The sequence below is a fragment of the Melitaea cinxia genome, chromosome 29 (assembly GCF_905220565.1).
Source record: "Melitaea cinxia chromosome 29, ilMelCinx1.1, whole genome shotgun sequence".
In the NCBI taxonomy this organism is placed as follows: Eukaryota; Metazoa; Arthropoda; class Insecta; order Lepidoptera; family Nymphalidae; genus Melitaea; species Melitaea cinxia.
The window spans coordinates 3,122,576-3,146,269 of record NC_059422.1 but is presented as its reverse complement, the minus strand read 5'-3'; the positions used below and the strand labels follow the sequence as shown (position 1 = coordinate 3,146,269).

The 23,694-nt window shown below is 36.9% G+C and overlaps 1 protein-coding gene across 1 annotated transcript; it reads right to left on the bottom strand.

Annotated features, from left to right (window-relative positions):
* Positions 1-378: 378 nt before the first annotated feature.
* Positions 379-22,151, bottom strand: LOC123667845 (translin). The gene is made up of 7 exons (XM_045601681.1): positions 21,962-22,151; positions 21,699-21,786; positions 21,468-21,564; positions 19,739-19,854; positions 1,875-1,957; positions 942-1,033; positions 379-553 (listed from the first exon to the last, which is right to left on the bottom strand). Exons 1-7 carry the CDS (start codon positions 22,037-22,039, stop codon positions 418-420), a joined length of 690 nt encoding a protein of 229 aa, XP_045457637.1. The 5' UTR covers positions 22,040-22,151; the 3' UTR covers positions 379-417.
* Between the last annotated feature and the right edge of the window lie 1,543 nt (positions 22,152-23,694).

Here is a 23,694-nt window from a genome sequence, read left to right as displayed (position 1 = left end):
TTCTCCTACATGGGGAAAAGGCCTATGCCCAGCAGTGGGATATTACTGCCTGAAGCTTAGTGTTGCGTTGTGTTGTGGAGCACATGTAGCTACTCTTCTGGCTTCGACACGACAATGCTACTGGATGATCGGAGTTTTTCTTTATTTATTTTTTAACATTTATTACCACTGTCAGAACTGCTATGACCGATCTTAAGTCCCTGAATCGCTATTATACCACAAATATTCTGTTTTATCACAATTACTTTAAAACGACTATTCTTAGTGTACCTAGCGATTTCGGCGGTAATTTCATAGTACTATCGACGCAAAAAATAGCCTTTGTGTTACTGGAAACTATTAAATGAATAATGAATTTTTATAATAAAACGCAGAGTATTAAGTATTTTTATGTTTTATTAAATAAATTATTATGATCTATGCTTCTGCCTCCTGAGTTTTGGGCAAAAGTCCTCGAATACTCAGATCATAGACAACCTCTTCTATTTTCTTAACGTCATATTTGAGAGCGTCGAACCTTTTTCGTAGGTGATCGTTCTTGAGGTTCAATAACCTGAAAATAATTATATACATTTCAATCCGACGCAAAAAAGGATGTTATGATAAAAAAAGGATGTTATATTTGACGCTGTTTTGTCTGTGGCATTGTAGCTCTCGAATGGACGGCCCGATATTGATACAATTTTCCTTGCGGTGGTTCTTAGCTGTTTGATAAAATTTGACCTAACAGTTTAAAGAGTATCAACACTTTTCCAAAATGATGTCAAGTATTTTCGGCTGTTATTTCTTCTACTGACATTGTTTCGTATGTAAAAGGAGATATTTAAAATGTTTATTGGTGGTTGTTTGAAATTCAAGTTTAAATAAAAATACTTAGTTTACTTTATTTTCACCAGAAAATCATACTATATAAAGTTTAATAGATTTTTATTTTCTCTTACCTGAAGCCCGCGTTAAGTTCCATAACGAATTTCGATATCTGTAGAGGCTTTTCGTAATCGCCCCTTGTCACTGCGTTAACGGCAAGACGAGACTATCATAAAAAAGAAAGATAAAAAATATAATTAATGTTTTTTTTTTTCATTATATATTTCATATTTCGTAAACTTATGTAATGTTAGTTAACATTTCTTATTATATTATAGTCATAAGACTGTAGAATTTATAAATATCTTATATAATATATATATATATATATATATATATATATATATATATATATATATATATATATATATATATATATAAATTTCGTGTCACGATGTATGTTCCAGATAAACTCCGAAAGTACTGAACTAATTTTTATCAAATTTCTGACTTGGGAGATAGGGTAGTTTTTATATTGCTATTGGATTCGGCAGGTGGCACTGCTATCGGTATGTAAGCAATCAAATTTGGTAGCTGTTTTCCGGACAGGGCAACGTCTGCCGGGTCCACTAGTACTATATATAGTACAGTCATACAACGCAAACTGAAGAAAAAAGGTCAAGAATTTTACTAAAGGACATACCGTTGCAACAGCAAAATTTAAAATACTAGAAGGCCAAAGAAATTCTAAAGTTCAAAATTAGGTACATTTACGCCGAGTTGCACGAAACAAAATTAAAATTTAAATAGAGATTAAACTAATTTAATCACAAGAATTTCATACAATTCTTGCGATTAAATTAGTTTAATCACTACTTAAATTTTAATTTCTTTTCGTGCAACTCGGCTTCAACACTTAAATATCTTGAAGTAAATATTTTAAATTAATTTTGTACATATTACATTTTAAGGTCGCGGGTAAAACCTGATAGATAGTTTTAATTATGTCTTACTATCACATTCTTAGAAATTTTTAAAACTTATTTTTGGAACCACATTTTACTCACCAGTTCAGAACACAAGAGCAAAAGCCCGACCAGGTAATCTTCAATATCGAGGTGAAAGCCTTCCTTTTCTTCCACTGCGCTTACTAGAAAAAAAAAATATCAGTAAATAATATGTCAATGGTACTATTATTGAGGTATGGAACAGCAGGAAATTTTGCTAAAATCTGAAACCACCTCACTGAGCACCCCAACTTTACAGAAGATAATACAGCAAGCTAAATAATACTCCAAAGGAGTTTTGTATTTCTGTGGTAAGATAGATAACGATTATTTAACCATTTCCTCTGTCCAAAGGTTGCCTGGAAGAGATCACTCATTAGCGATAAGGCCGCCTTTTGTACTTATCTCTTATTATTATTTTTGTAATTTTGCTCACTCTTGGTGTACAATAAAGAGTTTTATTATAATTATTAATGAAAATCAGGATGGCACGTTGATGATGACTGAAAGAAGTTGAAGCAATGTTATTAGCAACTTCTTATCCTGGTGATATGTGGTGAGGATATAGACTACCTTCACTCCACCTAAGAATCACGTCATATCTCATTACAGCCCCTATTTAGTGATGTTTTTTCCCGAATCCCTCCCAACTTTTTCGATCCCCAAGTGAATAACGGACGACCCCTCAGGGTCGGCAACGCCCTTGCAATGCTCCTGGTGTTGCAAAAGTCCATAGGTTACGGTATCCGTTTACCAACAGACGAGTCGCAGTTGCTATGATCACTATGGTTCGTCGACAATACCAACCCTCCTCCAGCTCTCAGGCTACTCACCACAGAAGGTCAGTCAGGCTGCTCCAAATATTGAGCATAATATTTTCTGACGTTCCATACCTCAAAAATCTTAGCCTTATATCAAGTTTTTATGGGTTAAACTGATGATTCTCACAATTTGAGCGTGTGTTTATATTGTGTGTGTTCCCGAAGTCCAGACACGGAATTAAATCCTACTGAAATTTAAGTGTTTAACTTAAACCCAACCCGCATTGGAGCAGCGTGGTGGATTAAGCTCTGATCCTTCTCCTACACGGGGAAAGAGGCCTTTGCCTAGCAAAGGTATATTACAGGCTGAAGCGTAAACTTTTTCATTTACATTTATTGCAGTTCTTCTTAAGAAACGGTATAACGCCCGTGGATTGAAAAAAAATATATAACGAAATCGTGTTGAACAACGCTGAGCAGTGACGATAAGAGCGGCGTTTTACAGCGCTTTTAGCTGTTTATCTTAATATATATAAATCTCGTGTCACAATGTTTGTCCTCAATGGACTCCTAAATTACTTAACCGATTTTAGTCAAATTTGCACACCGTGTGCAGTTTGATCCAACTTAAAAGATAGGCTATATTTTATTTTGATATATTATGTTATTATTATATTTCAGAAAAAAATAAGGTGATACGAAGTTCATAATAGTTTATCATTTACTGTACCGATATGAATAGCAAGCGTCAATTTATGTTTTAACAAGTTTCTGACTCCGCTCTTATTGGTCTTAGCGGGGTGATATATAGCCTATAGCATTCCTCGATAAATGGGCTATCTAACACTGAAAGAATTTTTCAAATCGGACCAGTATTTCCTGAGAATAGCGCGTTCAAACAAATAAAACGATCAAACAAACTCTCCAGCTTTATAATATTAGTATAGATTATAGAGTTTTATTGGAGTTTTACTCTTGAAGAAACGATGTACATTTTTATAAAACTTATAATATGAGGAGGTGAAGTCGTTTGAATCAATGGTGATTTTTTTAACCGACTTCAAAAAAAGGAGGAGGTTACTCAATTCGACCGTATAAATATATATATATATATACATATTTAATGTATGTTCGGGGATACCTCCGTCGTTTATGGACCGATTTCGATAATTCTTGTTTCGTTGGAAAGGAAATATACCTAGTTTGGTGCCATGATAAGGAAACCAGGATCTGATGATGGGATCCCAAAGAAATCGAGGGAAACTCTCGAAAAGCCGCATAACTTTTTACTGGGTGTACCGATTTTGATGATTTTTAATTTAATCGAAAGCCGATGTTTATCATGTGGTCGCATTTAAATTGCATCGAGATCTGATTACAACTTTCGGAGTAATCTTTGATAATGTGTATTTACTCGACAATTTTTTTGTCTACCTACGTTGTATTACTTGTCGATATAAATTGAAGACGGTTTTTCTTCGTTTACCTGCAAACACAATTATTACATATACATACTTATTTTATTATAAAGTAAAACTTTTTTAACTTTTATTTATTTATTTATTTATTTTTAATTTAAAGGTAAATATTTATCACAACAGCACATTACTAGCTATATTAATTTTATCGGATTATCATCTAATTATATAATAAAAAGTCACGGCCGGTTATAATGAGTTTGTGATAAATGATTACGATATTATTATAATCAATATCCACTGATATTATAAATGAAATGAAATTGAGTTGGTTTGTTTCACTTTCAAGGCTCAACGGCTAAGGGCCAGACATATACTGCCCCACATCCCGGAAAAATAAAAATTCCAAATCTAATCAAAGACAAATTGGCCAGGAATAATTAATTGATTGATTATGACATTTATAAGAGAAGAAATAGGTTGTACGAACTGTACAGTATGGAGCAATGGAAGCAGGAGACTATTTTTTTGGATTATGTAAAACAATTTTCTAAAACTTTAAAAGCTGTTTGCATGACTGCTAAATCAAAATACATCAAAGATAAAATTATTAATTCAGATGATAAAATTAAGGGCACATGGAATACAAAAATAGTATCTGTGGGAAATGTAATAAGCAAATTGTGTCAATTGGATTAAATATAAACAATGCTACTGTAAATTCAGATGAAAAATTAGCGAACGTCTTTGAAGCCTTTTTTTTATAAAATACCCAATGATTCAACTTCTCGACTGATTTCATCTTTAACAAATTCTACTCAAACTATTAATAGTGTTGGCAAATGTAATGTTGATTTTTCACTCTCACAGATTGATTCATTAGATATTATACAATCACTAGCTGTGCCCGCGGCTTCGCCCGCGTTCAAATCACTGCGTCACAAAGTTTTCCCGGCAAACTTCCAGTGAAAGAATCATCAAAATCGGCTTAGCCGTTCCGTAAACCTTCCTCTTGCCAATGATGGAGCCTCCTTTCCAATGGTGAAACCGCATGAAAATCCGTTCCGTAGATTTTGAGGGAATAAATGATATACACTTTTGTTATGCTTTACTATTAAGATGTTTAACGCAAATATTTTTTTTATTTCAGTCACTTGAAATGCTTATCACACTGAGCAACTTTTTAAAACGCACAATTTAGTATAATTTAATAGTTATTTTTATAGAACCTCTCTATACACCACATTTTTAATTTTATTTTCAGGCTGCAGTATAAATAGCCTAACAGGCGAACTTATAGCTGCTGTATATGTTTCATAAAACCTAACTCCAATTAAACCCCCTTAGCGGTGGAATATCGCAAAATCCGTTCTTAGCGGACGTCAACTAACCATAATCTACCTCCCTGCCAAATTTTATCTTTGTCCATCTTGGATGAATGGACCATCCAGCGGTTTTTGAGTTCTCGTGATGAGTGAGGCAGTGACCTCTTTTTCTCTTCACCATCTATAGAGCGTACATTTTAAATTTCAAGTCTCTTACTTCAAAAACATAGGACTTATTGTGTTCCTGTTGGTGAGTAAGGTGACCAGAGCTCCTTGGGGGATTGGGGATTGGGTCGGCAATGCGCTTGCAATGCTTCTGGTGTTGCAGGCGTCTATAAGCTGCGGTAATCTCTTACCATCAGGTGAGCCGTACGCTTGTTTGCCGACCTAGTGTCATAAAAAAAAGATACATTATTTGAACACCTTCTCACCATCTATAGAGCAAACATTTTAAATTTCAAGTCTCTTACTTCAAAAACATAAAACTTTCACACAAACTTCCAACTCCCGTTTAACCCCTTAGAGGCCGAGTTTCATAAAATCCGTTCTTAACGGATGTTTACGTCTTATAAGGAGCCTACCTGCCAAATTTCAAGTTTGTGGCTATTATAGTTTCGGAGATTTCGTGATGAATGAGTCAACCTACCATCCCCCGTTTTAACCCCAAAAAGGGAGTTGATTTCTAAAGATACATTATTTGAACACCTTGTTACCATCTATAGAGCATACATTTTAAATTTCAAGTCTCTTACGTCAAAAACATGGAACTCTCATACAAACTTTCAACCCCCATTTTACCCCCTGTATGGAATTGGTCGTCTGCGTCGGTGGGTGCTCGCTTGCGGTAGTATTTAAACTCGATTTCAACAGCAATACAATTTAATACGTAATGTAAAAATAAGGTACATAAATGTGTGTTTGTACAATCGTCAACGATAATGAAGTGAGCGGGTCGCCGCAGCGGGCGCGCCCGATGCATCGGTCGACGTATGCAAATGTGTGTGTGACACACACTTGCAAGGCGTTAACAAGTTGCCGCCCCAGGAACGAAGTTCTGCTGATCCATTACTGGCAGCGGGCATAGTCTGTTGAAGGCACGTCGTACAGATCCCGAAGTGGTAATCACGTCTGCTACTCGAGCCACTCCGTCAGAACCGGGATAAATATGTGTCACTCGTCCCAGACGCCACTGATTAGGAGGCAGCCGGTCATCCTTGATCAGCACCATCTCGCCAAGGTTCAGTTGTCCGCCTTTTCTTTGCCATTTTTGCCTCTTCTGTAGTTCTGTTATATATTCCATATAAAAACGATTCCAGAAATGAGTCTTCAGTTTCTGCATTCTCATATAACGTGAGAGTGTATGTAGTGCAGCGGTTTCTTTGACCTCAGGATTCGGGAGTGACGTAAATGTTCGTCCAATTAAAAAATGAGATGGAGTAAGAGCAATAAGATCAGATGGATCTAACGACATCGGAGTAAGAGGTCTTGAGTTCAAGATGGCCTCGATATGTATGAGGACTGTGTTCATCTCTTCATAAGTTAAATTAGCTAAAGACACTACTCGCTTTAGGTGGTGTTTGACAGACTTTACGGAACCCTCGGCTAATCCATTAAAATGGGGGCTATACGCTGGGTAAAATTTAAAATTGATTGAAGAGTCTGCAGCCTTAGAAGCTATACAATCAGAACTTTGCTTAAGGAATTTTGCGAGCTCATTGCAGGCACCTACAAAATTCGTACCATTGTCCGAAAAGATGTTGGCGGGCTTACCCCTACGGGCTATAAAACGATTAAGTGCGGCTAAAAAACTGTCACTAGTTAGGTCGGTGACAAGTTCTATATGTACTGCTTTTATCGCCAAACATATAAAAATACACAAATATGATTTTATTAGCTTACTACCTCTTCCCTTTCTATTCAAAATCATAACTGGCCCGGCGTAATCTACGGCTGTGTTAATAAATGGGAATTCAGTGTATAAGCGCTGAGCAGGGAGATTACCCATAATTGGTTGTGCAGTTTTGCCAGAAAAACGACAGCATTTTATACAATTACGAACTGTTTTTCTTGCAAGGTTTCTGCCACCTATAATCCAAAATTGTTGTCTTACTAAAGCTAATAGCAGTTGCGGTCCAGCATGCAAAAAAGCTATGTGATAATATTCGAATATTAAGTTTGTGATTTTGTATGATGAGTGGAGCAATATGGGATGTTTAGTTTCATAACTATAGAAGGAATTTAATAGTCTGCCTCCTACTCGCAATAAGTTGTCATTGCAGTCATAAAATGGATTTAAATTAAGTAATTTATTTTTTACAGGTAACTCTTTTTTATTTTTTAATAATATATATTCTTTAGGAAAATCCTCTTGTTGAGCAAATCTACATAATGATTTTAATGCTAATTTTAGTTCATGAACCTTTAAATACCCACTAAGTCTATTATTTGGATTATGACAGTTGTGTATAAATCGTTGAACAAAGGCTATGATTCTCTGTAACTTTCCCAACTTTGAAAAACGTTTAATAAAGTCTGAATGAAAGGTGAAATGATCATTTTGTTTTGATGTTAAATGACATTGTACTTGGAGCTCAGGTAAATTTAGAATTTTAGAACCGGTCGGTTGAGCAGGCCACTCTGACTGATTCTGAGAAAGAAATAATGGGCCTGACCACCATAACGAACAGTTTGCCAATTGCTTTGCATCTGCACCACGTGACCCGATGTCAGCTGGGTTCAAATGCGTTGGTACATAGCGCCACATGGACGCTTCTGACATGTCAAGAATTTCCTGAACTCTATTGAAAACGAATGGTTCTAGTAAATGACTTTTTTCAGATTTTATCCAGCCAAGAACAATAGTGGAATCACACCAGTAAGTATAACTTTTTATATTTAATCTTAATGAACATTTTACCTTTTCAGCTAACCTTGCGGCGAGCAGCGCACCACACAATTCTAGTCGCGGGACCGTTGCAGGTTTTATTGGAGCTACTCGACTTTTTGCAGTTAACAAGTTAATTGTTGCCTGTCCCATAACAGGGATAGATTTAATATAAACACATGCTGAATATGCTTGCGTTGATGCGTCGCTAAAGGCATGAATTTCGACCTCAAATAGAGAGTAATCAGTTAATACGAATCTTGGAATTTTAATGCTATTTATTTAAGTTAAAGAATTAACAAATTTGTGGTAATAAATTTATGTAAGTATTATTTTTCGGACACGTATTCTCTGTCATGTGACCTAAGCTTATATATTCTTTAATGAATTCACAATATTTCATTTTAAATAAAGAATCTTTTGAAAATCGGCGCTCTAAAGATAGAAATCTAGATAATGCTTGTTGATAAGAATCACCAAGTTTATCGGGAGATTCACTTAAAGGAATCTTCACAACAAACGTCCGTCAGAATCGTAAGTATAGGTATCTATAAACTGTTGCTAACATTCTTGTTCTTCTTTAGATATATGCTTACGTATTGACACTGCTTCAAATTCAAAAAATTGATTTAATTGTTTATCAATGTTTTGATCAGATGATATGATAGCATGATTGCAATGGACTGTATTTGAATAACATTGTGTTTGTGCAAGACCGGAGATTAACCAACCAAACTTGGTTTCACTTAACGTCGGCTTGTTTTTTCCTAATGAAATGTTATTGGAGCAAAGCACACTCCAGAATATATCTGCGCCAAGAAGCATATCTATCTGAGATGGGTAAAAATATGTGGGGTCGGCTAAAGTAATCCCCTTTGGAATTATTATTGATTTACAATCAACTTGCGTAATAGGTAATAATTGTGTGATACGTGGCACTATAAAACATTTAATTTCCTCTTTGTACGTGGAATTAAGCGATGATATAATAACGTTACATTGTTTGGATAAGCATGAAGTTTGACAGTTCAACCCTTCAACTAATGACGAGATCGAAGTGGTTGGTAAGTTAAGTTTATCACATAAGTTTTTTGTAATAAAACTCGACGTGCTGCCGTTATCTAACAATGCGCGTATAGTATGTTTTTTACCACTATAGTCAGTAACTTCGATCAAAGCTGTTGACAACAACACACAGTTTTTATCGATAGCTGACAAGGCTACATTATCATGTAAAATTTGATTAAGTTTTTGAGTTTCAGGTGGGCTGTGCGGCGACGGCGGCATCGACTGCAGCACTGAAGAAGACATCGACGGTGGGACTATATTCGGCGGCGGCGCGGACGGCGACGCAGAGCAAAGAACTATATTATTATGTGCAGTGATCGATTCACTTGGTGTGTGTGATTCATGTGTATGTAATAAGCTATTTATTTGCTTATTACATACTCGACAAGGCCCTATTTTACAGGTATTTCTGGTATGACCTTGACGTAGGCAGTTCAAGCACAATTTAAGAGATTTCGCCTTTGACATTCGGTTCTCTAACGAAAAAGACCTAAACTTTAAACAACGATATATAGCGTGATTATGTTTACATAACGGACAAACATACGGTTTATTTATATGTGAGGAGTTGGGGTTGGAGGTCACTACTAATGATTTTTGACGATTATTATAAGTGACGTCACTGTGTCTACGTTTCGTGTGAGTGTCCTCCATGGTCTCCAACAGATCAGATTGATTTTTTTAGGAAAGTAGTTATATTCTCAAGTGTCGGCAAATCCTTCACCGTGTTACGGTAAGTTTCCCATTCACGGCTTGTGACAGGGTCTAACTTCGTAGCAATAATATACACGATTAGTGCGTCCCAGTGTTCAGTAGGCAATTTCAAAGTTTTCAAAGCTCTAAGATTTTTATTTACGATGTCAATAATGTTACGTAACGCTTTAGAAGACTCTTTAGCTATTGATTCAATATTAAAAATCGATTGAATATGATTTGTAACAAGCAGTCGTGTGTTATTATATCGATCACACAAAAGATCCCATGCTACGTCATAATTGGCAGCTGAGAAGTCGAGCGAGCGTATGACTAATGCTGCACTGTCTTTTAAAGTCGCGCGCAGATAATGAAATTTATGTATTTTAGGAATGGAGTTATCATTGTGCACAAGAGAAATAAATGTATCACGAAATTCAAGCCAGTCATGATTTTGTCCCGAAAAGGTAGGTATAGGTATAGTAGGTAATTTAAGTTTTGGCCCACCTCCATGCACAGTACTAGAACCGGGCATCGAACCGGAACCGGTGGCGCCGGGCTGTTCGTGCCGCGCCAACAACTCTCGGGCAAGGGCGATGCTCTGGAAGTACTGGGACTCAAAATTCTCACGTTCTGTGAATTGGTCCTCTGGAATTTCAGATACATTTTCAAGGTTAGATTGAACATCATCATATTCTGAATAAAGTTCTTCTATTTTAGTAAGGCGAATGTTGAGCTCGTTAATTAAAAGTGATGTTATCGTATCTGAGTTTTTAAATGAATCTAAATAATTTTTAAAAAGAGTAAGCTTAGCCTTAAATGTTGCACGCCTTTTTACTAAAGTTTTAGGGTCCATTATGAGTTATATGATATGTATTATGTACTTACGAAATCAGTATAAACTGTAAATAAAATAAATAGAATTTAGGCGTAACTAATTAAAGAAAATATAGAAAAATACTTAAAAGCAATAATGAAGAGAAGCGAGGGTTCAGTGAATGTGCGCAGCTAGGTAAAAAGCTAAGCGTGCGATGCGAGTAGCCGACAGCGCCTTCGGCTGATGAAATACCGGTCGGCAACCAATTCCCCACAGCAAGTGGGTAGGTAGCGGCAGTAAGCGGTCGTGCGTCACAATCGCGATCGACTGAAATGCGTAATAGTAATAATTACCCACTATTCGTAAAACACAATCCACACACAAAACGATTAATCCAAATCAAAACCTCTGAAATAGACAAAACGTATATGAATATAATAAATAGATAATTAAATGCAATTTATTTGCATTAAAATAACCACCTTTATCTTAATATTTTAATTTTGAAGTAAAATGAATAAATAATATGAAGCAGTAGCTAATTTATAAGAGGTAATAAATAGGCAGGTTTATTTTTATGACTATATAAATTATTTTTTATGCCTGCTCATCCCCAAAGGGTAAGAAACGTGACGATTAATACCTTAAGTATCTACTGGTGTAGATTTAAATAATTCGGAAATTAAATGAATAAGAAATTTTGATTAAAGAAGTAATTTTAAAAAATATATGAAATAATAGTTATTAATAGGGAAATAATTGGAACGAACTTACAATAACGCCACCCGATATCCTTACTATATTATGCACTTCAAATTTCAAGGTAGGTGCAAGGTCGTATCCAATCCAGCTTATGTAACTTTCCGTTGCGAACACGCCACGTCGATTCGCTCGTTTCCTTTATTCCAAATCTTTATGAATATCCACTGATTTTTTCTTTAAAGCTTCGGCTCGATGAACCAAAATGTATGGAATTGGTCGTCTGCGTCGGTGGGTGCTCGCTTGCGGTAGTATTTAAACTCGATTTCAACAGCAATACAATTTAATACGTAATGTAAAAATAAGGTACATAAATGTGTGTTTGTACAATCGTCAACGATAATGAAGTGAGCGGGTCGCCGCAGCGGGCGCGCCCGATGCATCGGTCGACGTATGCAAATGTGTGTGTGACACACACTTGCAAGGCGTTAACACCCCCTTAGGGGTTGAGTTTCGTAAAATCCGTTCTTAGCGGATATCTACTTCCTATAAGGAGCCTACCTGCCAAATTTCAAGTTTGTAGGTGTTATAGTTTCGGAGATTTCGTGATGAATGACCTTTCGCGTTTATATATATTATAGATTTAAGTCCTAATATTAAAAAATTATATATCTGTGGAGCATTTCAGTTGAATTAATCAGTACTGTCATTGATGCCCTCGCTCCGTACTTAGCTGTTCCGTTTTTAACAACGCTGTTCATCATCGTTGTACATACATCAATGTACGTACATGTGACGTGTTTTACTTAGCTTGTAACAAAAATTTAAAAAGTGGTATTAAGGCATTTGTTCTCTAGTGAATAGTGTTGATTTGATGTGGTTGTGTTTCGCCCTAAAGAGGAAAGCATTTTGCGTGTAGAATCTGGCGGTTTTACTAGTGAAATAAGAGAATAACAACACCATATTATTTAAGTGCTCTGTTTTCTACCCTCACAAATTTGCGGATTGCCCGACCTACGACAACTTACACCATCTATCATATGCTCCTGCAGAAAATTAATAGCAATACTTACAACTGCATAGTAGTGCCAGTTTGATGTCAGGAGTTTGCTTTCTACATACTGTTGTTCGAGAAATAAGATATCTTAGAAGAAAAGCAGCTAATGTAAGTTGCTGGAAATCAATTTGAGGTGGAGCGCCATATTCATTAACCAAATACTGTTTAAAAACTTTGCTAACGCTCACCGCCTTGACCTACGACAATTCGCTGCATCGTTAAGTTGTCACAGCCGCGTAGCGGAGGTCACTGACCCCACCGCTCTGTACCACCACTGCACCCGCTACAACCACTGTTTACACTTCGTCGCTTTGCTTGCTTTTGGCTGCAATGATGAACTGCGCTGCTTGCTATAGTTATATAACAAAAGATGAGGATTTCTTGCTTTGCACGGTGGAGGACTGTAGTAAAATGTATCACCTTCTTTGCGCTGGTGGGGAAAAGACGATGGACTCTGAGCAAACTGGAACCTGGATCTGTCCCGAATGCATCTGCGTGAATAAAATAGGCGGGGACAATAGCCTCACACCAGTCGCCGCCGCCGGGCGACATCGCGATACAGGTGTAACTTTCCGTAAAAAAAAGCCCTCAACGTCTAGTACCGTTTTAGTCGGAGAGCAGGATATCTCCGCGAACTTATCACTTGAAATTCGCGGTCTGCGCGAGGAAATGGCGATTCTGCGAAACCAGCTTAGCAATGCAGTTTCACTAATAACGAAGTATGAAAGTAAGTTCGAGAGCTACGCGACTCAGGTTGGTCAACTCCAAGAAAAGCTGAAATCGTATGAGGTTAACAGCAAAATTTCCAATGCACTTGTCTCGCCTATCCATCCTGTGGAAGCAGAATCCCCTCATAAGTCATCAGAACTTTTAATAGGCACTGTAGGAGAGAAACGTATACCATTGGGAGATAGGCCGCGTCGGACAAAACCAAAACCTCAAACTAATATTAAAGCCCAATCATTCAGGGGTGCTGATCCCACTGCTACGTCTATAGACGACTCCGGTTCAGGAAACGAGGTGCAGCGACAGACCGTTGTGAAGAGGAGGAGTCGACAGCATCTTTCACTGGCAGGCACGGCCGGCCCTGATATTACACCACTTAAAGCAGTTGAGGCCCGCAAATATATTCACCTATGGAACATGGTATCCAGCGCTGATGAGGTTCGCGACTACCTCGATCAATTATGTCCTAACGCGGCTTGCACAGTGGAAGAACTTAACCCAAGAGGGAACTATAAATCTTTTAAGATAGGTGTACCCGACGCTTGCTTTGAAAGGTGCATGTCGATTGAGGTGTGGCCCGTTAATGCCAGATTAAAAACCTGGATTACTTACAAAAAGCGTGCGGACCCACCGCAGACCAACAATGGCCAGCTGCCCTTTCAAGAACGTGCAGTCCCACCTAACCATTAGCTCCCTTGCACCTAGCAGTCACGTTTCTACCATCAACATTTTCTATCAGAATGTAAGAGGATTAAAAACGAAGATTCGAACGTGGCGTAACAGTATTAGTGCCCTGGAGCACAACATAATTGCTGTCACAGAAACCTTTCTTGATGACACCGTATGTGATGGTGAATTGTTGTGTGGAGATTGGAGTGTCTTGCGTCGTGACAGACCTTCGGCCTGTGGAGGGGTTCTACTTGCGGCACGATCTACTATTACCTTAAAACGACGGCGTGATCTTGAGACAAGCAGCGGTGAGGATTTATGGGCAAATTTTTCATGGCGCGGCCGTTCAATATATGTGTGTGTAGTCTATATCAAACCAAGTGCTAATGATAGTGATTACTTGGCCTTTTTCAATAAAGTCGAAAGTATTATAGCCAACTTAAAAGGCAACTTGTTTATCCTAGGAGATTTAAATCTTAATAGTGCTTCAGTTAATGTTAATAACTATTATTGTTATTTTGTATCTTTCTGTAGTTTGTCTGAGAAGAATGTCGTGGTGAATGCGTATGGAGGAATGTTAGATGTTGTGTTAATCCAGAAGAGTGACAACATTCGTGAGGTTACAGTCACAGCTACGGAGGGTATCGTACCCCCAGACGCATATCATCCGCCTTTAGAAATCTCGGTGGTTATTGACACGGCCCGTCACGCAGTGCTCCTTAAACCGAGTAATGTCGATCCAGTAAAGGACTGGAATTTTAAAAAGTGTGACCTTGAGTTGCTCGTGGACTTATTATCGAAACACACATGGCGTGAAGTTTTGGAAGCTGGCGACACGCAGTCTGCCTGTGAGCAATTCTATAGCACTATTTACAGCATATTCGATGTATGTATGCCAAAGAAACGTAGGGGGTTGGGTACAAGTAGGCGATACCCGGTTTGGTTCACATGTGATATCATCCGGGATACTAGACGGAAATTAAAATTCCACAAAGCTTGGAAGCGTACGAAATCCGATGAAGCCTTTCATCAATTCGCAGATATCAGAGCAGACCTTAAATATCGCATTGACGTCGCGTATAGCAGATACATACAGAGCATTGAAACGGATATCAAAGTCTGTCCGAGAAGGTTTTGGCAGCATATCTCTGGTTTGCGGTCTGTGGGTGGCTTTGAGCCTACCATTACATACAAAAATGTAAAGTTTTCTGGACCTCAAGCCGCAGAAGCATTTGCGGAGTGTTTTGCCAGCGTCTTTTTACCTGACAATCCGGAGCTGAACATGTCTAGTGTTTCTCTCGTGGGCCATGACAAGAACAGCAACCTAATAAATCTGTTGAAGATAACTCCATCTGACGTTGAAAATGCAATAAATAAACTGAGGCCGAATAGCTCCACTGGTCCTGATAATCTACCACCTCATATTGTCAAAGGTGCTAAAGAATGGCTTTGCCTCCCACTATGCCACATTTTCAACCTCGCATTAAAAACTGGTAATTATCCTTCTCATTGGAAAGTGTCAAGAGTAACACCCATACCAAAGGGCTCAGGGAGAGATGTGGTTGAGGAGTATCGACCGATTGCCATCCTTTCGTCACCAGCGAAAATATTTGAAAATATCTTGCATAAGTATCTATGTGCCCAAGTAGACACATTTTTATGTAATGAGCAGCATGGCTTCAGAAGCAAACGTTCAGTGGACACGAACCTATTAACTCTCGTTGAGTACGTCTCTGCTCGTCTTGATAGGGGGGGACAGGTCGATGTGCTATACTTTTTTTTTTTTTTTTATATGTCACTAGGTCGGCAAACAAGCTTACGACTCACCTGATGGTAAGCGATTACCGTAGCCTATAGACACCTGCAACACCAGAAGCATCGCAAGCGCGTTGCCGACCCAATCCCCAATCCCCCCAGGAGCTCTGGTCACCTTACTCACCAACAGGAACACAATACTGCTTGAAAACAGTATTATTTTGCTGTGATCTTCTGTAAGGTCGAGGTACTACCCCAGTCGGGCTGCTCCGTATTTTGAGCAGGAAATTCCTGCTGTGCCCTACCTCAGTAAGACTTCGATTCCGGAGGGCGTTTGATAGGGTCAACAATGACATACTGCTGGAAAAGCTTGCAGCCATTGGTTTTGCCCCTGGTCTGCTCAGATTCATTGCAGACTACCTTCGCAACCGTCAGCAGTATGTCAAGCTCGGTATCTATGAGTCGCGACGCTATCACACGCGTTCTGGCGTCAGCCAGGGATCAATCCTAGGGCCTTTGCTGTTCTTGATCATGATAAACGATCTGCCAACAGTTATCGCTCAAAGTAAGTGTCTGCTATACGCTGACGATTTGAAACTTTTCATGGAGATCAAATCAGAGGCTGACTGTGTTGCATTACAGAGGGACGTTGACTCCATTGTCCAGTGGAGTGACACAAACAAAATGGAGTTTAACACGAATAAGTGTTACACGATGACATTCGGTCGAATGCGGGATCCTCTGAAGTTTGATTATAAAATTAACAAACATGTAATGATCAGGGCAGACACCATTAAGGATCTTGGGGTTGTATTCGACGCGAAACTAACATCCCACGACCATGTGATGTCCTTAGCGAAAGAATCCCATAAGCGCCTTGGGTTTGTGCTTAGGAGTACAAAAGACTTCCATTCCATCAGTGTGTTGCGGCTGATATTCAATGCACTCGTGCGATCCAAACTGGAAACAAGTGCCTGTGTATGGAATCCCTACCATAGCACCTACAATCTTCTACTGGAAAAGGTACAAAAGACCTTCTTGCGATATCTTTATAAGCGAGTTAATGGATACTATCCCTACTTGTATCCAACAAACTTCCTATTGGGTTGCCTAAATTATAATTCGTTGGAGGTCCGACGGGTGCACCGTCAGTTGGTCACAGCGTGCAAGATATTCCGCGGTATGATTGACGCCCCTGACCTGTGTGACGGGCTGTGTCGATTTGCTGTCCCATATAAGTACATTCAGTTCCGCAAACATAAACTGTTTGCCGTACCTCCAACGCGTATTGTCGCGAGAGCGAAATCGCCCATTCCCCGCATTCTCACCACGCTCAACGCTCTTCTGGATGCATACCCTGAGTGTGATCTGTTTGCGGATGAATGGTCGATAATACTATCTGTATGCATGAAGTTTTGTGAGCGAGATGTATAATTGTTTTATTGACTGTTGTATTTTTCTTTTTTTAATTTTGTTTTTTTTTTTTCTTTTTTCTTTTGGTTCTATTTATTGTATAATTATCTGATTGCTGTTTTTTATGTTTGTGTTTTATGTTTCTCTTAGTAATTAATGTAACTGGTGTAAACCGTTTTAATTATTATAATAAATAAATAAATAAATAAATCATCACAGCCTATACAGTCCACTGCTGGACATAGACCTCCACAAGCTTACGCCAAAAATAACGTGAACTAATGTGTTTTGCCCATAGTCACCACGCTGGGCAGGCGGGTTGGTGACCGCAGGGCTGGCTTTGTCGCACCGAAGACGCTGCTGCCCGTCTTCGGCCTGTGTATTTCAAAGCCAGCAGTTGGACGGTTATCCCGCCATCGGTCGGCTTTTTAAGTTCCAAGGTGGTAGTGGAACTGTGTTATCCCTTAGTCGCCTCTTACGACACCCACGGGAAGAGAGGTAGCCTTTAGTACCGTAGCCACACAGTACGGTACCGTAGCCACACAGAACAACGCTATTACAGTAAGATTATTTCCAAATTTGTTAAAATGTAGTAAAGTTTTGCCACTTTTAAAGAAGTAAAATCGAAGTAATCCCAGTAATTATAAACCCATTTTAATCCTGCCGTCCTTAAGTAAGAGTTTTGAAACTGTCACTTAACAAGTCACGATCGCCTATATCATCCTTGTATGATATAATATATATTTATTATGTACTAGCGACCCGCCCCGGCTTCACACCGGTGCAATGCTGATACTAAACATACTACATTATTTATAGTGTGAAGCTAACTTATAGCATGGTTATTCAACATTCAAATATGCGTCGTTAGATTACACGTTGTTACAGAATGCGTTGAAGAAATAAAGGTTCACTGCCCGTTCCCGGTAGGTGATAGCGTGATATTATGTAGCCTATATGTTGACCCGACTTCTTAATAATATTCCTGCCAAATTTGGAGTAAATCCAGCAGTACTTTTTGAGTTTATCCCGGACATACCTACAGACAAACAGACAAAAATTCTAAAAACTATATTTTTGGCTTCGGTATCGATTGTAGATCACCCCTCAAGTATTACTTTAAAAAAAATATTCAATGTACAGTTTTGACTTTCCTACCATTTTATTATATATATAGATATGTATGTATTTTATATATGTAAGTATTATGTATGCTTATTATTATATATTATCTATTTGTACTTTATTTAAATATTCTAATTTGCACACCAATATTATTTGACTTCCTAACTTCAGTGTGGTTGTCGCTCTTTCAGCGATAAGACCGCCTTTTTACATCTTTTACATTATGTTTTTTTTTTTTTGTTGTTTCTTTCAATGGTATACAACAAAGAGCATATTATTATTATTATTAAATGAACTTATTTTTGACGACGCGTTGGCGTAACGGTCACAGCACTAGTCTGCGGCTGTTGCGCTGGCAGTTGTGGGTTCGATCCCCGCACATGACAAACATGTTGGCCATAGAGATGTTTACCGTGGTTTGGGTGTTTGTGCAGTTTAACTCATTTACGTCCTCCAAAGATGGCAAATATATTTTCAAAGTCATCACTCAATTTTTTTTTCTAATTTTTAGATCACCACCAACAAACGGTACTTAAAAGTCATAATAGAAATTATGGTTGCGAATAGATTATTTAAAAGATCCCACAGTAACATTAATGTCATATTATACTTTTTTTAAGTTGTATTATGAAACAAACATTGAAAAAAAAATACTCTTGACTAAACTACTAATAAAATCATCTAAAAAATAACTGGACACTCCCAATGGACTTTTGGATTTGAAATTCTTTACTTTATAAATTTTGAGAAACTTAACATTTTGAAGTTAAGGTCGCTTATAACATGGTACATTACCTAAGCTTGTAATGTACCTAATGTTAAGATGTAAATTTTTATTTTATTGCTTGATATTTTCGCTACCTTAACTGTCTTTTTATTTAGTTTTTTTTTTTTTTTTTTTAATGATATTATTTTGACTTTCCTTAAGTGTGTGTTGCGAACTCTTTTCATTTAATTTTCTTTTTTTAAACATTTTTTTTCAAAAAATTTTTTTTTCAAATTTTGTTTTACTGTACAATATGCCTATAAGCAGTATTATTTATATTATTAACTAGCCTGTTGGCGCAGTTTGTAGTGGCCCTGCTTTTTATTCTGCAGGTTGAAGGGTTCGATTCCCGCCTGAGTCTGGGTGTAATATATATATTTATTTATGTATGTATTATTTATGTGTATGTTTATCAAAAAAAAAATAGTTATAACAGTCCGCTGTTACCTGTAACACAAGCATTAAGTTCGTAGTTTTATCTATTTACTTCTAACCGCTACTACTGTATCGTGTCCAGTACCCAAAGGTTATCTGGAAGAAATCGCTATTTAGCGATAAGATCGCCTTTGTACATCTTGTATTGTAGATACAAGTACATAGTATTCTTTATACGTGTCTGTATTTTGGTGTACATTAAGAATAAATAAATAAATAAATAAAATAAGTTGCTTATCATAAGTACATACGACCGTGTGTGTATGTTATAAATATTTATATTTATTACAAGCATTAAGGATTAAAAACTTACTGCCCAATACAGAGGCGACTGTCTCATGAGAAGCCAGGATGCCTTTCTCGAGCCAGATGGTCAGCGAAATGAGGAAGCAATACCTCTGGGTCATGAACCTCCAGTGATCCTGGTACCTACGACAAAGATATTACTGATGAAATTCCTGTATCTCACATATAATAATAATAATAATATTCTTTATTGCACACCATTAAAAGATACAAACAAAAGTAGTATAATTAGAGGAAGATGTGCAAAGGCGGTCTTATCGCTAAAAGAGCAATTTCTTCCAGACAACCTTACCACATACTCTGCTAATAATAAAATAACCTTCATTTGTTTCGTTTATTTGTATTAATAGAGGATATAATAATTCATATTGCAATAACAAAAGATATTTGATTAATGCGCCAATTGTTTAATATATGGGACCCTATAAAAATACTGAGAAGAAATGAAACTAATTAACATTTACTTTTAATTTGAAGTAAAAGATTACTCATATAAGGAGGTATTCGTGTATTGTGCAGTTTATGGAGCAGCCTGACTGGGTAGGTGACCAGAGCTCCTGGGGGGGTTGAGGACTGGGTCAGCAACGCGCTTGCGATGCTTCTGGTGTTGCAGGTGTCTATAAGCTACGGTAATCTCTTACCATCAGGTGAGCCGTACGCTTGTTTGCCGACCTAGTGACATAAAAAATAAATAAATTGTCTGACAACATGTAATGAATTTTACAAGTTTGGAACAATAAAACGAATAATAAGAAGAATGAAGCTAGACGAGGTCCTCCCGCCCGTCACCCTCTCATTGGTTGATGAGTGACAACTTCTGGCTAATGGCCATTGTTAGCACTGGAAAACTTAGTTTATGCACATTAAAATATCTTTTTGTTTTACCCTTGGGAAAGCTTAATTCATGTCAATCAAAGTAGGGGTAATCCTTTTTCTGCCGAATATTTTTTCTACAGTTTTTTTCCTCCCACTTTTTTTTTCTCGGCCTAAATTAGGGACGTTATGTTATTTAGTGTGATATTTAATAAAGCCGAGGATAAAATAGGAAGGTAATGTCTACCGGGACATTAGAAATTTTGAGTAACTTAATATTTTGACTAAGTTAATGTTGCTTATAACACTGGGTACATTATTTAAGTTTGTTGAGTTTCATATTTTCGCCACTTTAACTTTCTTTTAGTGCTGTTTAGGTTTTTGTTTTTTTGTAAATGATATTAACTGAGGTAGGGCACAGCAGGAATTTCCTGCTCAAAATATGGAGCAGCCCGACTGGGGTAGGACCTCGACCTTACAGAAGATCACGGCAAAATAATACTGTTTTCAAGCAGTATTGTGTTCCTGTTGGTGAGTAAGGTGACCAGAGCTCCTGGCGGATTGGGGATTGGGTCGGCAACGCGCTTGCGATGCTTCTGGTGTTGCAGGTGTCTATAAGCTACGGTAATCGCTTATCATCAGGTGAGCCGTACGCTTGTTTGCCGACATAGTGACATAAAAAAAAATATTTTGACTTTCGTTAAGTGTATCAACTTATGGTGAATATTTTTTTTATTTCATTTCATTTCGTTTCTATATTGGGAAAGCAGCCTATGCCCAGCGGTGGTTTGTTACAGGCTGAATCAAAGTATGGGTAAAAATTTGTATGGAAGTCTGTAATTTTGTTTTTTGAGATATGAAAGTTTGTTTTCAGAGTAATGGCTGTTACATACTCAATCGATTTGAACTGGACTCTACCATACTTATAGTAATCCGTTGGAGGCACGGCTTCCTTCAGCTTTCTGTAACCTTCGTTAGCCTTCTCGAACAGTTCACGTACTTGCAGACATGCTGGTCCAACTGAAATAAAATAAAAACAAATTTAAGTTTTTTAGACTTTTATAAATGATTCCATATACCTGACGTATTTTTTTATTTGCTTATCATTTTTTTATTATTGCATTCATAACATAAAAATATAATAATATACTTACTTTCAGCTTCATTATGATGTATCACTTGTAAAGCAGTTGTTACTTTACGAGATATTTGATCAACCTCCTTGCAAATGTTGCGAATAACCTAAAAATCGAATAAGAATTACGTATTAATAATAGTGTATTTAAATACATACAGTTTTAGATTAAATTTTACACGTTTTAAACTTCAAACTAGTATATGAAACGTTTTGCTTCATTATAAAATAATAAAAGTACACAAATCGGCATTTGTGCGGTTTTATAATTCAATAACTTACTTCCCGTAATTCTTGTTCTTCATCCAAACTTTTCTGGAATTCGCTGAAAATGGAATTAATTACTTGGTTACCGCTCATTTTTAATTCGCTGATCGTGTAATTTCGAATAAAAACAAATAGGTATGTTTGTTTATTTATGAATTCAGAAATTCGCCGTCATAAGTCAGTCATTCAAGTCAATCTACAGTATCGATACTTTGTGGTATCGAGTACATTTCCATTCGATACCGATACCTCGATACACTCGATACTTTGCATTCGATACTTTAGTAATACTCTAAACTAGTCGTGGGTCGTAATAGCGGTGGGCGTTATTTAACGTAATCGGTTTCAGTAACTAGTTACGAAGCTAATAACCATATACGTAGTTTCGCCGATACGAATGTAACGATTATTTTACGTACGCAGTTTTTTTGCGTACGCAGTTTTATCAAAAACTTGACACAACGACCGGCGCATAAGCGTTTTGCCTAATAACGTAACAGGTTACTATTATAATATTAATCATTACAATACGCAGATACGCTTACGCGTAGGATAAAAAGAGATGGCTATAAGTACTATAGATGCATCTTTGTTTTCGAATATGCTCATGGGATTTTGTACGCAATTGACTATGAGCTTAAGTTTATTTTAATACGCACAGTTTTTTTAAAGAAATTTTAATTTCGGTCGTGTTTCTTTTTAAATATTTTCGAATTTACTATTTAGCATTAAGTTATGACAGTTGACGAGTGATTAATTATTAACGATTAATGTTATTGTCTCGTGTTGAAGTATATACTAAAATAGTATGGGTTTTTTGTTGTATTTTTAATTAGGTATAGGTATGTATGTATGTATTTCGAAAAATAATTAAAAACTGTACATAAAATCAAATGAACTTCTAAATACGCCTGCATCGATTATTATGACTATACAAAAATCAAAAAGTAATTTAAATAACATGTTTTGCAGCCAGTCGTAAGCGTGGATAAAATATGAAGGGAAGTTAATTTAATTATACTATCCATCAATATTAACGTACGTAACGGCATTCGTATATGTTACAAGTTATAACATATAACTACTTCATAACCATAATACAAACAAAAGTAATATGACGTCGCCGTCCCGTACTGATACTGTATACAAAAATAACTAGTTTCGAAAAATAAGCAGTTTCGAAACTAGTTACGCGTATCCACGAAACTACGTATAACCGATTACACATAAAAGACGTTACGACCCACGACTAGGTCGTAATGTCTTATATGTGTAATCGGTTATACGTAGTTTCGTGGATACGCGTAACTAGTTTCGAAACTGCTTATTTTTCGTAACTAGTTATTTCTGTATCAGCATCAGTTATGGTTATGAAGTAGTTATATGTTATAAATTGTAACACATACGAATGCCGTTACGTACGTTAATATTGATGGATAGTATAATCAAATTAACTTTCCTTCATACTTTATCCAGGCTTACGACTGGCTGCAAAACATGTTATTTAAATTAATTTTTTGGTTTTTGTATAGACATAATAATCAATGCAGGCGTATTTAGAAGTTCATTTGATTTTATATACAGCTTTTAATTATTTTTCGTATATACATTAGACTTAATTAAAAATACAACAAAACCCACACTTTTTAGTATATACTTCAACGCGAGACAATAACATTAATCTTAATACTAAATAGTAAATTCGAAAATATTTAAAAAGAAACACGACCGAAATTAAAATTTCTTTA